At 37.9% G+C, this 15,758-nt stretch overlaps 1 protein-coding gene across 5 annotated transcripts in view; it reads left to right on the forward strand.

The window, feature by feature from the left end:
* The window catches only part of ZNF529 (zinc finger protein 529), a 31,411-nt gene extending 16,513 nt beyond the window's left edge, over positions 1-14,898 (forward strand). For all 5 annotated transcript variants that reach the window (XM_039249724.1, XM_039249720.1, XM_039249721.1 and 2 more), the window contains exons 2-4: positions 8,603-8,696; positions 9,666-9,792; positions 13,242-14,898. In XM_039249724.1, coding sequence (XP_039105655.1) covers positions 8,643-8,696; positions 9,666-9,792; positions 13,242-14,656 — 1,596 coding nt within the window. In that variant the 5' untranslated portion in view covers positions 8,603-8,642 and the 3' untranslated portion in view covers positions 14,657-14,898. The remainder of the gene's footprint in view (positions 1-8,602; positions 8,697-9,665; positions 9,793-13,241) is intronic.
* Positions 14,899-15,758: the final 860 nt, after the last annotated feature.

Here is a 15,758-nt window from a genome sequence, read left to right on the forward strand (position 1 = left end):
AATATTTAGAATGATCATAAATTATAGTTTATTTTGTAGTTTGTATATGTGGATCTTTATAGTAGAATTTTTTCTGTGTTTATATATGTTTCTTTTTTCTTTCTTTCTTTTTTTTAACTAGGCTCCATACCCAACATGGGACTTGAACTTATGACCCTAAGGTCAAGAATCACATGCTCTACTGACTGAGCCAGACAGGCACCCTTGCTTTTATATCTGTTTCTTTTTATGTTTTCTTATTTTTAAGGGAGAGAGTGTGAGTGAGTGAGCGAGAGGCAGAGAGAAATGGGGACGGAGGATCCAAAGCAGGCTCTGCACTGACAGCAGCAAACCTGATGTGGGCTTCAAATTCACAATGTGAGATCATGACCTGAGCCAAAATTGGGCTCTCAACCGACTGATCCACCCAGGCACCCCTATATTTGTTTCTTAAGGAAGAATTTCTAGAATTTGCATTTATAGACCAAACATCGTATACTAAGCGCCTACAGTATGCCAGTATTGTTCATGTAATTTGTGGGAATGTAGCATTAAAGAGACATCACTTCTATACCTTAACTTGTTATAACTGACCATGTAAATATAAACTATGACTATGACTAAAACTGTGGGAAGGTGTGGGAAAAATTATTAAAGAAATCAGACAATGTCCCTGTGTAGTTGTTGAGAAGGGATATAATGGAGACAAAATGGTTTGATTTACATGAAAGCCTGAAATTTGATGATGTGCTAGGACTTACAGAATTAAGGAAAATGGTGGTTACGAAAGGATGTAGTTTAAAATCAGCGAATAGAAAAGTCACATGGGGTGAAGAGCAGGACAAACTAGATGTGAGCTTCTATTGGAATCACACAGATTCCAATTCTCCCAGCAACAATTTGTTTTTGTTTTTTTAATTTTTTTAATGTTTGTTTATTTTGGAGAGACAGAGTGCAAATGGGGGAGGGGCAGAGAGAGAGAGAGAGAGGAGGAGACAGAGAATCAGAAGCAGGCTCCAGGCTCTGAGCTGTCAGCACAGAGCCATGAGATCATGACCTGAGTTGAGGTCGGATGCTCAACCGAGTCACCCAGGCACCCTTCCCAGCAATAATTTGCAAGAACACATGTAAACTGAGCCATGGAAGCTTATCTGAGCCTTTGTGTCTGGGGTTTTTATTGAGGGTCCGAAATAGCCATGGCAAGGGGGGCGGGGAGGAGAAAGAAAGAAAAGAAAAGAAACATAGGCATGGAGTAACTATGTGATTTACCCTTAGTTACTCAGTTTCAAGCCCCTCCAGAGGACCGCTGGAAACAAAACAAACTGTTGACCATAAGTCACATTGTTAGCATAAATTTTTTGGCATAATTTAAAAAAATTTATTATTTTTTTAAAAAAACGTATTATTTTGTTTTTTTTTTTTAATGTTTTTATTTATTTCTAGGAGAGAGAGAGACAGCGTGAACAGGGGAGGGTCAGAGAGAGAGGGAGTCACAGACTGAAACAGGCTCCAGGCTCTGAGCTGGCAGTCAGCACAGAGCCGGACACGGCGCTCGAACCCACGAACTGCGAGATCATGACCTAAGCGAAAGTCGGACGCTTAACCGACTAAGCCACCCAGGCGCCCCCGTATTATTTTGTTTTAAGTTTATTTATTTTAGAGAGATGGAGTGAGTGAGCAGGGGGAGGGCAGAGAGAGAGAGAGAGAGAAAGAGAATCCTAGGCAGGCCCCACACTGTCAGCACAGAGCCCAACATGGGGCTCGGAACTCACAAGCTTGTTAGATCATGACTTGAGCCAAAATCGAAAGTCAGTCGTTTAACTGATTGAGCCACCCAGGGGCCCCTCAAAAAAGCTTTTAAAGGGAGGATATTTTATTTTATTTTATTTTTTAATTTTTTTTTTTTTTCTGAGAGAGAGACAGTGTGAGCAGGGGAGGGACAGAGAGAGAGGGAGACACAGAATCTGAAACAGGCTCCAGGCTCTGAGCTGTCAGCACAGAGCCTGACGTGGGGCTTGAACCCACCAACCGTGAGATCATGACCTGAGCCGAAATTGGACGCTTAACCGACTGAGCCACCCAGGTGCCCCTAAAGGGAGGATATTTTAAGGGCTCCCAGCTTATCTCATAGGAGCTGGCTAAGGGCCATTCCTTTCTTTGGAAAGTTCAGAGTTTGTGTACTCCAAGCCCACTAAGTTAATTTTTACTGCACCCAAGTGATATCCATGGAGGTGAATGGAATTACTTACTAACCTTTATGCTTTAGTATATTTTGGTAGGTTATAGATTATTTCTAACTTTCCAGCAAAGTACTCATGCTCAGATTTCACTCCATAATGAAGTAATTCGGAGCTACACAGGCAAGAACCAGAGTTAGAACTTACTTTGTAGTAAGAAGAATGTGGATTCCAGACTCACCTCTGGCACCTCACGTTTACATGTGTTTTATATATTTTTTCTAATTGAAACATAAATGCAAATTATGCAAACAAAATTCCAGTTTGTTTTTAACATATATATATATATATATATATATATATACACACCCATTTAACCATCACACACATAAGAAAAAGCAGATTTCCTTCCAATCATTACCAACTTGCCCTCCCTACCCTCAACAAAGGTGACCACTATTCTTACCACTGTTATGATAGATTAGTTTTAATTAGATTCATGTAAAAGAAGTTGCATAAATGTGATTTTACATAATATTATGTACATTTTTATCTGGCCTCTTGCTTAATTTCACATTTATGAGGATCATCTGTTGTTTGTGCTGTTTTATCATTAGGTAATCTTCCATAATAAGAATAAATCCTATTTTATTTTCCTCTACTTTTTTTTTTTTAAGTAATCTCTATTCCCAATGTGAGGTTCAACTCATGACCCCAAGATCAAAAGCCACATGCTCTACTGACTGAGCCATCCAGGCACACCTGTACTATTTTTTGATGGACATTTGTGTCATTAACAGATGGAGGCTTAAATAACTGAGCCACCCAGGCACCCCTCTACCTTTTGATTATTATGAGTAATGGTGCAAAGAATATTCATGTTAAAGTTTTTTGTGTAGAGATACATCTTCATTTCTCTTCTATATGCCTTCTAGTTGAATTGCTGTATCATATGGTAACTCCATTTTGAACATTTTGAAAAATTGCCAGACTTTTCCAAAGCTATCCCATTTTAATTCCAATCAGCAGTTGTTACGGGGGTTCTGATTTATCCACATCCTCCCAACACCTGTGAAAATCTAACTTTTTCTTTGTAGATGTCCTAGTAGGTATAAAGTAGTATCTCATTGTAGTATTTTACTCTGCTAAAATATATTTGGTTTTTTTATGTCTTATTATTGGGAGCCAGAGAGAGACAGAACATGAGCATGGGAAGGGCAGAGAGAGAGGGAGTCACAGAGTCCAAAGCAAGCTCCAGGCTCTGAGCTGTCAGCACAGAGCCTGATATGGGGCTCGAAGCCACAAACCGTGAGATCATGACCTGAGCCAAAGTCAGATACTTAACCGACTGAGCCACCCAGATGCCCCTAAAATACATTTAAATAAGATTTACCATAGTAAACCTTTTTATGGTTACAATTCAGTGGCATTAAGTACACTTAAATTGTCATGCAACCATCACCAGAACTTTCTCATCTTCTAAACTGAAACACTGTACCAATAGTGACACTCTTTGATTCCCTTTTGTTTTCCTTTTGGGTATGTTCTATAGTATCCTGTGTGTGGTTACCATGGGAAGTATATATATCGTAAAGTTATAACAATCTATTTTAAATTGACACCAACTTTGTTCACATACAAAAATTCCACTTCTCAGTTCCATTTTCACCCACTTTAGATTAATGAAGTCATGAAATAACTGTTTTAAATAGGCTCCATGCCCAATATGGGGCTTGAACTCATGACCATGAGATCAGGAGTTGGATGTTCCACCAACTGAGCCAGCCAGGTGTCCCATGAATTAACATTTTTATGTATTGTGTACCCATTAATGTATATATATAGGTATTTTTTATTCATTTGTCTTTTATATCTATAGAAAACAAAAAGTAGAGTAACAAACCAAAATTACAAAATAATGGCTTTTATGTTTTCCCTATGTATTTCCCTCTACTGGAGCTCTTTATATCTCCATATGGCTTTGAGTAATTGTCTGGCTTCCTTTTAACCTGAAAGTCTCCCTTTGACATTTTTTGCAGAGAATGTCTAGTGAAAATGAACTCTCAGTTTTTCTTTATCTGGGAAGTCTTAATTTCTCCCTCATTTTTTAAAGGACAGTTTTCCTTTAAACTTCTCAGCTGACAATGTTTCTTTTAGCATTTTAACTTCTTTTTTTTTAAGTAATCTCTGTGCCCAACATGGGGGTTGAGTTTATGACCCCAAGATCAAGAGTCGTATGTTCTATGGACTGAGTCATCCAATGCCCCTTTTAGCATTTTAAATGAATCATCCCATTGGGGCACCTGGGTGGCTGAGTCAGTTGAGTGTCTGACTATTGATAACAGCTCAGGTCATGATCTTACAGTTTGTAAGATCTGCAGTAAGAGGGCTCTCCCTCCCTCTTTCTGCCCCTTCTCTCCTTGCATACACATAATCTCTTAAATAAAGGTACCCAGGTGGCTCAGGCAGTTGGATGTCCGACACTTGATCTCAACTCAGGTCATGATCTCTCCAGTTGTGGGTTTGAGGCCCAAGTTGGGTTCTGTGCTGACAGTGTGGAGCCTCCTTGAGAGTCTCTCTCCCCCTCTCTCTCTCTCAAAAAATAAACATTAAAAAAATCTTTAAAAAAAAGAATTCTATTGTCATAAGGCTGTCCTAAGGAAGTGGTTGAACATGTGGATTCCAGGGAGTAGGCCCAGAAAGTCTGAATCTGTGAGTAGTGGATGCCTTGGGCCTCCCTTTTCATTCTTCACTCTGCATCCAGGGAGCTCTCAGACCCACATCATCCCCTGGCCTCTGTGCTCAGGAGTGTGGTCCACAGACCCACAGCATCCCCTCTCTGAGAGCCTAGTGACTCTGCATTTAACAAGATCCCCAGGAGACCCCAGATTGCCCCAGGCTGTGTCCCTCAGCCTAGGGTTTGCTGCAGGCAAAATGCAGGCACAGGGATGCAGTAGGTGTGTTTGGTTCTCAGGTTTGCTGCCTCCCAACCTTCTACCTACCCAGCCCCTTCTCAGAAGGCAGGTGTTAGTATCGGTCCCCCAGAGTGGAGGCTGGATTTTTCTGGGCTGGATCTTGTGCAACTTCCCGAGTCTGCTGTAACAAAGCACAAGCTGAGTGGCTTCACTACAGAAATGTATTCTCTCACCGTCCCAGATGACAGTGTCTGAAATCAAGGTGGTGGTAGGGGCGCCTGGGTGGCTCAGTTGGTTAAGTGTTTGTCTTTGGCTCAGGTCATATTCTCATGGTTCATGGGTTCAAGCTCCACACATCAGGCTCTGTGCTAACAGCTCAGAGCCCATAGACTGCTTCACATTCTGTATCTCTCTCTCTACCCCTCCACCACTCGCAATCTCTCTCTCAAAAATAAATGGATGTTAAAAAAATATTTTTTTAATAAAAAAATACTTTTCGTAGAACCAGTTTTCAGTTTCATTTATTGCTGGGTATTTTTCATATATGATATCTTTACTCTTCTTTTCCCAGTGACTTAAGGAGTGAGGTTAAATTTGACCTAGATATTTAGTTTGAATTACAGGCACTTTAAACTTTAAGTTTTCCTCTAATCATTAATTGCATGTCATAAGTTTTGAAAGGTTGTCTTCATTTTATTATTCACAAATTATTTTCTAGTTTACTTTTTCATTTTTGACATATTGATTATTTAGGAGTGTTTTGTTTCCCATTTTTCTCTTATTTATTTCTAATTCCATTATGGGTAGACAAAACTCTTTTTTATTGTTTCTTTTTTTTTTTAATTTATTCAGGTTTATGTTCTAACCTAGCATATAGTTTCTTTTGGAAAATGTTCCATGTGCATTTGAGAAGAATGTATATTTTGCTATTGTTGGATGAAGTGTTGTATAAATGTTGTATAAATATAATTGGTTTATAGTGTTGTTGGTTATAGATTTTTGTTTCCTTGATCTTCTCCCTAATTATTCTATCCATTGTGAACATGGGATATTGACATCTGTGGCCACTTTTGCTGAATTGTCTTTCTCCATTTGTCAGTTATTTTAATTGTGAAAATATACATAACAGGATTTGCTGTTTTAATCATTTTACACTATACAATTCAGTGATTATAATAATTGAAAGGCATTTGTGTCTGGCCTCTCCCAGACAGCATAATGTTTTCAAATTTCACATTTTGTAATACATGTCAGTAATTCTTTTCTTTTAATGGCTAATATTCCATTGTGTTGTGTTTTCTTTTGTGGCCTAGCATATGGTCTATTCATTTGTACTTGAGAATATGTATTCTGGTATTTGGTGTTGTGTTTGGTGTATATCTGGGATGTCCAGTTAATTTATAGTGTAGCTATACTCTACTATTTCCAAATTATCTTTTGCCTAGTCTTTCTATCCATTATTGAAGTTGGTTTATTGAAGTCTCAAACTTTATTGTAGAACTTTCTGTTTCTCCCCTCAATCCTGTCAATTGTTGCTTCATATATTTTGGGGCTTTAAGGCATATATGTTCATAGTAGTTGTGTCTTCTTGGTGGGCTGACCCTTTTATCAACATATGAGATGTTCTTTTGTCTCTTGTAAGACTTCAAGCCTATTCGGTCTCATATTAGCATAGCCATCCAACTCTCTGATGACTACCAGTATGCAATATATTTTTATATCCACTTATTTTTCAACCTCTTTATATGTTTGGATTTGTCATCAGTTTATTGTAGACATTCTATCCATTCTGCCAATCTCTGCATTTTAGTTGAAAAGTGTAATCCATTTGCATGTAAAGTAATAACTGAGGGGAATTTTTTACTTGTTTTCTATATATGCTGTGCTTTTTAAACAATTTTTTTGAATATTTATTTTTGAGAGAGAGAGACAAAGTATGAGCAGGGGAGGGGCAGAGAGACAGGGAGACATAGAATCTGAAGCAGGCTCTAGGCTCTGAGCTGTCAGCACAGAATATTTCCTATTCATTATACAATTTAGTCATTTCATTAGCATTTATCCTGTAGAATTCATATAAAAATTTGCATTTGTGGGGGCTCCTGAGTGACTCAGGTGGTTGAGCGTCCGACTTCAGATCAGGTCATGATCTCACGGTTCGTGGGTTCAAGCCCCACATCAGGCTCTGTGCTGAATGCTTGCTCAGAGCCTGGAACCTGTTTCAGATTCTGTGTCTCCTCTCTGGCCCTCCCCCACTCACGCTCTTAACTCTCTCAAAAATAAATGTAAAAAAATTTTTTTTAAAATTTGTATTTGTGATGAACTAGTTTGAAATAAAACCAACTTTATTCAGGGGTCCCAAGACCACTCTCAGGTTCAGTGATTTTCTAGAAGGACTCACAAAAGTCAGAAATGCTTGGGCATCTGGGTGGCTCAGTCAGTTAAGTGTCCACCTCTTGATGTCGGCTCAGGTCATGATCTCATGATTTGTGGGATCGAGCCACTCATGGGGCTCCATGTCATAAGAATGGAGCCTGCTTGGGATTCTCTCTCTCTCTGTCTCTCAAAATAAACATTTTTTTTTTTAGCATGAGCTTTTTTCTTTTTTTAAATGTTTATTTTTGAGAGAGTGTGTGTGTGTGTGAGTGAGTGCATGGGGGAGGGGCAGAGAGAGAGGGAGACACAAGATCTCATGAAGGCTCTGTGCTGACAGTAGAGAGACTGATATGGGGCTTGAACTCATGAGCCGTGAGATTATGAGCTGAGCTGAAGTTGGACACTTAACCGACTGAGCCACCCAGGTGCCCAGTAAACACACATCTCTTTAAAAAGTCAGAAAAGCTGTTGTACTCAGTATACTGAGTTGTAGGAATCAGAATGTCCTTAGGCTTGAACTTTCCTACAGTTACAATTGAGGTCACTTCCTATGGAGAGGGATGTGGAACTCTCTTGTCTGTGACCAGCTTCTGAACCTCTGGACAAAATCACCGAGGCACAGATCTTGTACTTGGGTTAGGGATAGTGGCATGCTTCTCTTGGAGTCACACCTCTTCTTTTAGGAGCTGGATGCTTGGTAGGTGGGGAGAGGGTGAGTGCAGCAGCCAGAGGTTTCAGTTTGCCTCCCCTGGCATGGAAACCCTACCCCAAGATCCAAGGCAGACAACTGGAACCCCAGTATTCTCACCAGGGCCACACCCAAGGTATATATTACATTTTGTGTTTGGAGCCAAACAGAAGAAAATCTGTGTCCTTTAGCTGCATTTCCCTGAGCCAGTGGGTAGCTGGGAGCAAGATGAGAAATGTTGGTATCCTGCTTCTCACTAGAAGATAGCCATCTGATTGGGAACACAGGTTGACAGTTGGTGAGGAAGCCTGTGTCCTTGACTATACCAGTTTGAAATGGAGTATCTTTCTCACTAAGATGTGAGGAACAAGGGAAGGGTGCAGGTTTGGTTCAGATACTGTGCACTTTCAGCTTATAAGTTTTAGTAGATTTCCTGAACATTCATTTGCTGTATATTTTTTTTTCACTAGTTTTGACAGGGAGCATGTCGACGGAGCTCCTCATGCTGTCATGGCAGAAATGGAATTCCCTGACCAATTCTTTACAGTTGTAAGCATGGACCATGTAAGTTGCCGAATCTCTCTCCTTTGTGAACATTTCCTTTTTCTGAATCTTCTTACCAAATAGGGCCTACCCCACATTCCCCAGTTTTTCACTTTCTGGTGAGAGTTGGAACCAAACATAACAGTGTAATTCCTATGTACCTTTCTATTCTCCAAATAATTTTCAACACTCTTATTTGTTGAGTCTCTTGTTAACACCAGCTATAGAGCAGAAATAGAATACCTAGATGGAGGAATTTACTGTACTGTCATATTCTTAGATAAAGATCAGATGTATCCATTTGATTACATATGGGAAAATTCTGTACTTTTCCTGAAGAGAGTAGAGTTTCCAGGTAGATTGGATTTGATTTTGACTGGCCTCCATCATACATAAATAGATGATTATAGACTCCCAGAATTGAAGAACACCTTATCTACCGTAAATGTCTAAATACAATTAAGCCTGATATTTTTTCACCAAATAGACTATTCTTTAGCCACTAAAAAGTACTTATTAAATAATTTGTCATTAGAAGTAAAAGTTCTGATCATATCATTGTTAAATAATACTTAACACAGTGTTGAACTTGGAGCTGTAAGAAATTATAGTGTTCACATCCCATTTTCTAAGTTAGATATTTTTCCTTTACAGAAGAACAAGGATCTAGAAACTCAACTTGATTAATTCATGTGGCAGGCATGTAGTATGCACTGTGTATGAACATGCTGTTTAATTTGTAAACTCATTTTATTTCCAGACATGCTTGACTAAGAAATTCCATAATATGCATGAAGATTTCTCTGAATGAAATGGATTCTTTAAAGATATGTAGATAGTCCTATTTGGGAGCACTAATTTCCTTACTTCCCATACTATAACCTTCTACCCACCCTTGCCTACTAGTTTACTAGTCGGCTTACCATAATGTTATTCTTTTTCTCAAAAATATTGCCTTCTATTTCATCAATATATGGTTTTTTATTTTAGGAACTGGTGACTTTCAGGGATGTGGTCATCAGCTTCTCTCAAGAGGAATGGGAGTATCTGGATTCAGCTCAGAGGGACTTATATTGGGATGTGATGATGGAGAACTATAGCAACTTGGTCTCACTGGGTAAATTTATCTGCTTCATATAATTTCGAATATGGTCTATTCGATCAGCTGCTCTGTTCTATCAGTTGCTTGTCAATAAACCCAAGACTATCTTTTGCAAGAAAGTAGGTATGTTTCTTCTCCCTGTGTGGGTTGAACATTATGTTGGAGATGACACCTCCATTAAGCACATTCCTCATGCTTCATGATGTTTGTACTTTCTCGGTCCCTTCATATTTCTACTTTCCCTGACACCCAGGGAGTTTAATTTAAATTTTAGGACACATATAATATATCTTTTGAGAGAGCTATTATATTGTGATTAAATTCAGAATTGCTATAAATGCTTTGTTATTTTCTATCCCAGATTCTTGAAGAATAGCTAAGAAACTGTGTCCTGATTCATTATGATTATTAGAAGAATCTGTAATTCATGTTAAATGGATAAACAGAATTTATGTTCTGTGCCTGCAATATGCATTGTTTCATACCTGTTTTGTGGTTAAATAATTTGCATTTAACGTTGTCAGTATTATAGCAAGGATCTTTTAGTGTTTTAGAAAGCTACCTATTTTCCTGTCAGATCATATAGTTCTTGCCATGTGGTAGGCCCTGTTCTAAGCAATTTTAATATACTAAATCTTTTAATTCCTCAGTAACCTGATGACATGAATAGTAGTTGTATTATTTTGCTAAGACAAAGAGTACTTAGGCAGCTTCTCCAAGGTTACACAGCTAATTAGTGTCAAAAGTAGGTAAATCCTTACTTTTTTGTGTGACTAACGTTGACTTCCATAGTTTTAATATGTAATATAGTTGACCCTTCAACAACACAGGTTTGAACTATATGGGTGCACTTCAATGTGAACTTTTTTATAAAGGTAATACAATACTATAAATGTATTTTCTCTTAAGACTTTCTTTTTTGTACTTAATTGTATGAATGCAGTATATAATACATATATAAGATATATGTTAGTCAACTGTTTGTTATTAGAAAGGCTTCCAGTCAGTAGGCTATTAATAGTTAAGTTTGGAGGGAGTCAAAGTTATATGAGGACTTTTGATTGTGCAGACCATAGGGACCATAACCCCGGTTTTAAGGGTCAACTGCATTTTCAGTGCGGTCATTCTCTGAAGTTTTTGTAATTTCAGTTACATTTCCATATTTGGTAGAGAGTCTTTTCTTTCTTTTTTAAAAAAATTTTAAAATATTTATTTATTTTTGAGAAAGAGAGACAGAACGTGAACAGGGAAGGGGCAGAGAGATTGGAAGACACAGAATCCAAAGCAGGCTTCAGGCTCTGAGCTGTCAGCACAGAGCCCGACGCACGGCTTGAACTCACAAACTGTGAGATCAAAACCTGAGCCAAAGTCAGACATTCAACTAGCTGAGCCACCCAGGCGCCCCGTCTTTTCATTTCTAGGTAGAAGTTCTTTTTGATTTACTGATACTGGCATTCTTTTATGATTTTATTATTCTAATCCAATAATGATTGCATTATTATACCTTTGTTACATATAACATAATTCAGTCACAAGAAATTATTTTTGCCCTGTATTATGCAATGTTTACTATTCACTTTGGATTTTCCTCAGGTTATCCTCTCATCTGATTACTAGTCTCCAGCTAGTGTTCAACAGATCCTTTGTTACAAAGTGCCTTCCACTCTTGCCCACCTGTGCTGCCTTTTCCACATCATTCTGGTAGCTTATTCCCCTTTTCAGAACTGCATAATCCTTATATAATACGATACATACCTACTATAATACCAAAAATAGTCTGATACTGACATGCGGAATGTAACATGGGTGGCTTTGAGTACAGGAAAATGGAAAGGATATCTGGGAAAGAGCATGAAGGAAAACATTTAAATATAGACTAGGATCTCTGTAGGATAGATGATAGTGAAAAAGCTAATGAAGAAAAGTAAATAAAATCCTTCATTTGTATTGACGTTAAGAAAATCATAGTTCTGCATAGCAGGGAATTAACAGCAGTGATGGAGACAGTCTAAGTGGAGAGTCAATTAGAAAACATTCATAAACACTATTTGTGCGTGTGTATAAATCACTGCAGTATAATGTGAGGGTTAGAAAGCATGAAGACATACTAAAACTACTGCATTATTTTTATGCTTACATAATTATTATTTTTAAAATATGTATTTAATTTTGAGTGAGAGAGCACAAGTTGGGGAGGAGCAGAGAGAGGGAGACAGAAAATCTGAAGCAGACTCCAGGCTCTGAGCTCTCAGAACAAAGCCCAGTGCGGGGCCTGAACTCACAAGCTGTGAGAGCATGACCTGAACTGAAGTCAGATGTTTAGCCAGTTGAACCACCCAGGCACAGCATTATTTTGATGATCAGTTGTATTACCCAGTGACTGATCTTTGTAATATTTCCTTTTCGTCTTATTTAGATTCCTTTCATCCAGTCATTTTATTTCCCTGTAATTATCAATGTATATGTCCTTGGGGTTTGTTTTTCAGTGGCATATACACTGAATTACACTTTTGTAATCAAAAGTGATTACTTTTGTCCTTTTGGAATTCAAGGAATAAACAGTGTAACAACAGAAAATTACTGAATACACAATTGAAAAAAAATAAAAATTTGAAGGCAAGCAACTAGATATTAGAACAGAAACAAATATGAACTTACAATCAGTACATCCTTTCTGAGGATATTAACTTTTGGACCCAGACAGTGAAATGTGGGTCATATATAAAGAATCCATTTCTGAGAAATGTGGGTGGAAATTTGGTTTGCTGTAAGAGATTATGTGAAAGGGGATAATGGATTAAAATGAGGTCTTATACACATCATTATCCACTAAAGTATTTGGATTCTATTGTTTAAAAAAAACTATACAGAATTATTAGTATGCATAGATGATCAAATTGTGATCCACATCAGCAGCATCTCTACATGATATTGATAACTAGTTCTACATCTATTGATGTTGGTCAGTTTATCTGGACTTGTAATATTAGTACTTGACAACAAACTTACTAGATGGTGATCAACACCTATATGTCAGACATTTACTTAATCTGTTTCCCTCACAATCTTATACTATGCTTTCATCATTCTCTGATCTTTCTTAAAACTTCATTATAGTATTTTAAGGGCACTTGGGTGGCTCAGTCAGTTAAGCGTCCGGCTTCGGCTCAGGGCATGATCTCATGGTTCATGGGTTTAAGCCCTACGTCGGGCTCTGCTGACAGGTAGCTGAAAGCCTGGAGCCTCTCTTCGGATTCTGTATCTTCATCTTTCTCTCTCTGACCCTACCCTGCTCACGCTGTCTCTCTCTCAAAAATTAAACATTAAAAAAATTATTAAACTTCATTACAGTATTTTAATCACTCACTTGTATTGTTTATATTTGCAGTTTTTCTCTGAATTGTATAAATGTTTCATTTTTATGGCACATGAAAAAAATTGTTTCTTTTTCCCCTCTCTTTCAGATTTGGAGTCCAAGTATGACACAAAGTGTTTATATAATGGAAAGAACATTATTGAAAATAACCGTTCTCAGTGGAAAGTAACAGAAAGTAAATTCCTTGGTCTTGAGAGCTCCATTTTCAGAAATAACTGGCAAAGCAAAAGCAAGACTGAAGTACAAAGACCTAAAGTGGGATATTTCAGCCAAATAAAAATCATCTCTGAAAAAGTGCCAAATTATAAACATCATAAATCTCCTATATCACATCAGAGAATTCATGAAAGCAAGAAACCCTATGAATGTAAGGAATATGGGAACGTCCTTAGCTGTGACTTAAGTTTTGATGAATGTGAGAGAATACATACTGGTGAGAAAACATATCAATGTAATGCATATTGGAAAACCTTTGGAGATGAACCACATACCCTACAACTGAACATTCATACTGGTGAAAAACCTTGTAAATATATGGAATATGGGAATCCATTTAGTTTTTATGAAGACCTTAGTATACATCAGAAAATTAATAATGATCAGAAGTGCTATAAATGTAAGGAATATAAAAGGACCATTAGAAGAGATGAAGAAATAACTCCACTAAAAATAATTCATGATGGTGAGAAACCCTATGAATGCACTTTCTGTGGGAAATCCTTTAGAGTGCATGCACAACTTACTCGACACCAGAAAATCCATACTGATGAGAAACCTTACAAATGTATGGAATGTGGCAAGGACTTTAGATTCCATTCACAGTTAACTGAACATCAGAGAATTCATACTGGTGAGAAACCATACAAATGTATACAATGTGAGAAGGTCTTTAGGATTAGTTCACAGCTTATTGAACATCAGCGAATTCATACAGGTGAGAAACCAAATGCATGTAAAGAATGTGGAAAAACCTTTGGAGTATGTAGAGAACTGGCTCGACATCAGAGAATTCATACTGGAAAGAAACCCTATGAATGCAAGGCATGTGGAAAAGTCTTTAGAAACAGTTCATCCCTCACTAGACATCAGAGAATTCATACTGGTGAGAAACCCTATAAATGTAAGGAATGTGGGAAAGCTTTTGGAGTCGGTAGTGAACTTACTCGACATCAGAGAATTCACAGTGGTCAAAAACCTTATGAATGTAAAGAGTGTGGAAAGTTCTTTAGACTTACATCAGCACTTATTCAACATCAGAGGATTCACAGTGGTGAGAAACCTTATGAATGTAAGGAATGTGGGAAGGCTTTTAGACATAGTTCAGCCCTTACTGAACATCAGAGAATTCATACTGGAGAGAAACCTTATGAATGCAAGGCATGTGGGAAGGCCTTTAGACATAGTTCATCCTTTACAAAACATCAGAGAATTCATACTGGTAAGAAACCCTATGAATGTGAGGAATGTGGGAGTGCCTTTAGTGTGGGTAAGCACTTTACATGATATCAAAAAAGCTATTCTGGTGAGAACTCTTTTGAATGAAATACATGTACAAAAGACTTTTGTTTCTGAGTTTCACTGGGAAAACTGATGCATTATAAGAAGAAGTAATCAAAGCGATTATGTTGCTCTTATTGCTTCCAGACTTTCTGGCCACTCTATTTAGAAATACAATCACTCATGGGGTGCCTGGGTGGCTTAGTCGGTTAAGCGTCCGACTTTCGCTTAGGTCATGATCTCGCAGTTCGTGGGTTCGAGCCCCACGTCGGGCTCTGTGCTGACTGCCAGCTCCGTGCCTGGAGCCTATTTCAGAGTCTGTATCTCCCTCTCTCTCTGACCCTTCCCTGCTCACGCTGTCTCTCTTCTCTCTCCTAGAAATAAATAAAAATATTAAAAAAAAAAAGAAGAAGTACAATCACTCAGTGATATATATACTTTGTTTTGTTAGATATTGCCAACTATTTCTCCTTTTTATGTCAGTTAACCTTCTGAATATCTGTTTGGGTAGGATGGTCCCTATTCATTTTTGGTATGTGTGGCAAATGCGTTTCACTAATTATTAACTAGTTAATTTCACATCAATTTCTTTCCCAGGCATGTTTTGCTTACAGTTACTTTTGGTGTTTGTTTCTGCCTATTCATTGTTTTTGGCTTACTAAATTCTAATATTATTCAAATAAATCCTTTGCTAATTTTTTGTTTATATGTATAATTTTCTTCCTTCAGAGAGTGAAAACTTCCAGTCAGATACTATGTGTTTTTTTTTAAATATTTTTAATGTTTTATTTATTTTTGAGAGAGAGACAGCGTGAGCAAGGGAGGGTCAGAGAAAGAGGGAGACACAGAATCCGAAGACAGGCTCCAGGCTCTGAGCTGTCAGCACAGAGCCCAACGCGGGGCACGAACCCACGAACCATGAGATCATGACCTGCGCCGAAGTTGGACGTTCAACCAACTGAGCAACCCAGGCGCCCCCTATGTGATTTTAAAGTTTTGTGTCTGTGCATGGTATTTGTGTAGATTTGTTTATGTTTCATTTTCTATTCTTGTTTTAATGGTAGATGTGTAATGTTCTTTCCACTGTCAGAAAATGATTAATTTCTTT

Source organism: Hyaena hyaena, unplaced genomic scaffold (assembly GCF_003009895.1).
Source record: "Hyaena hyaena isolate Hyena2069 unplaced genomic scaffold, ASM300989v1 scaffold_345, whole genome shotgun sequence".
NCBI classification, from domain to species: domain Eukaryota; kingdom Metazoa; phylum Chordata; class Mammalia; order Carnivora; family Hyaenidae; genus Hyaena; species Hyaena hyaena.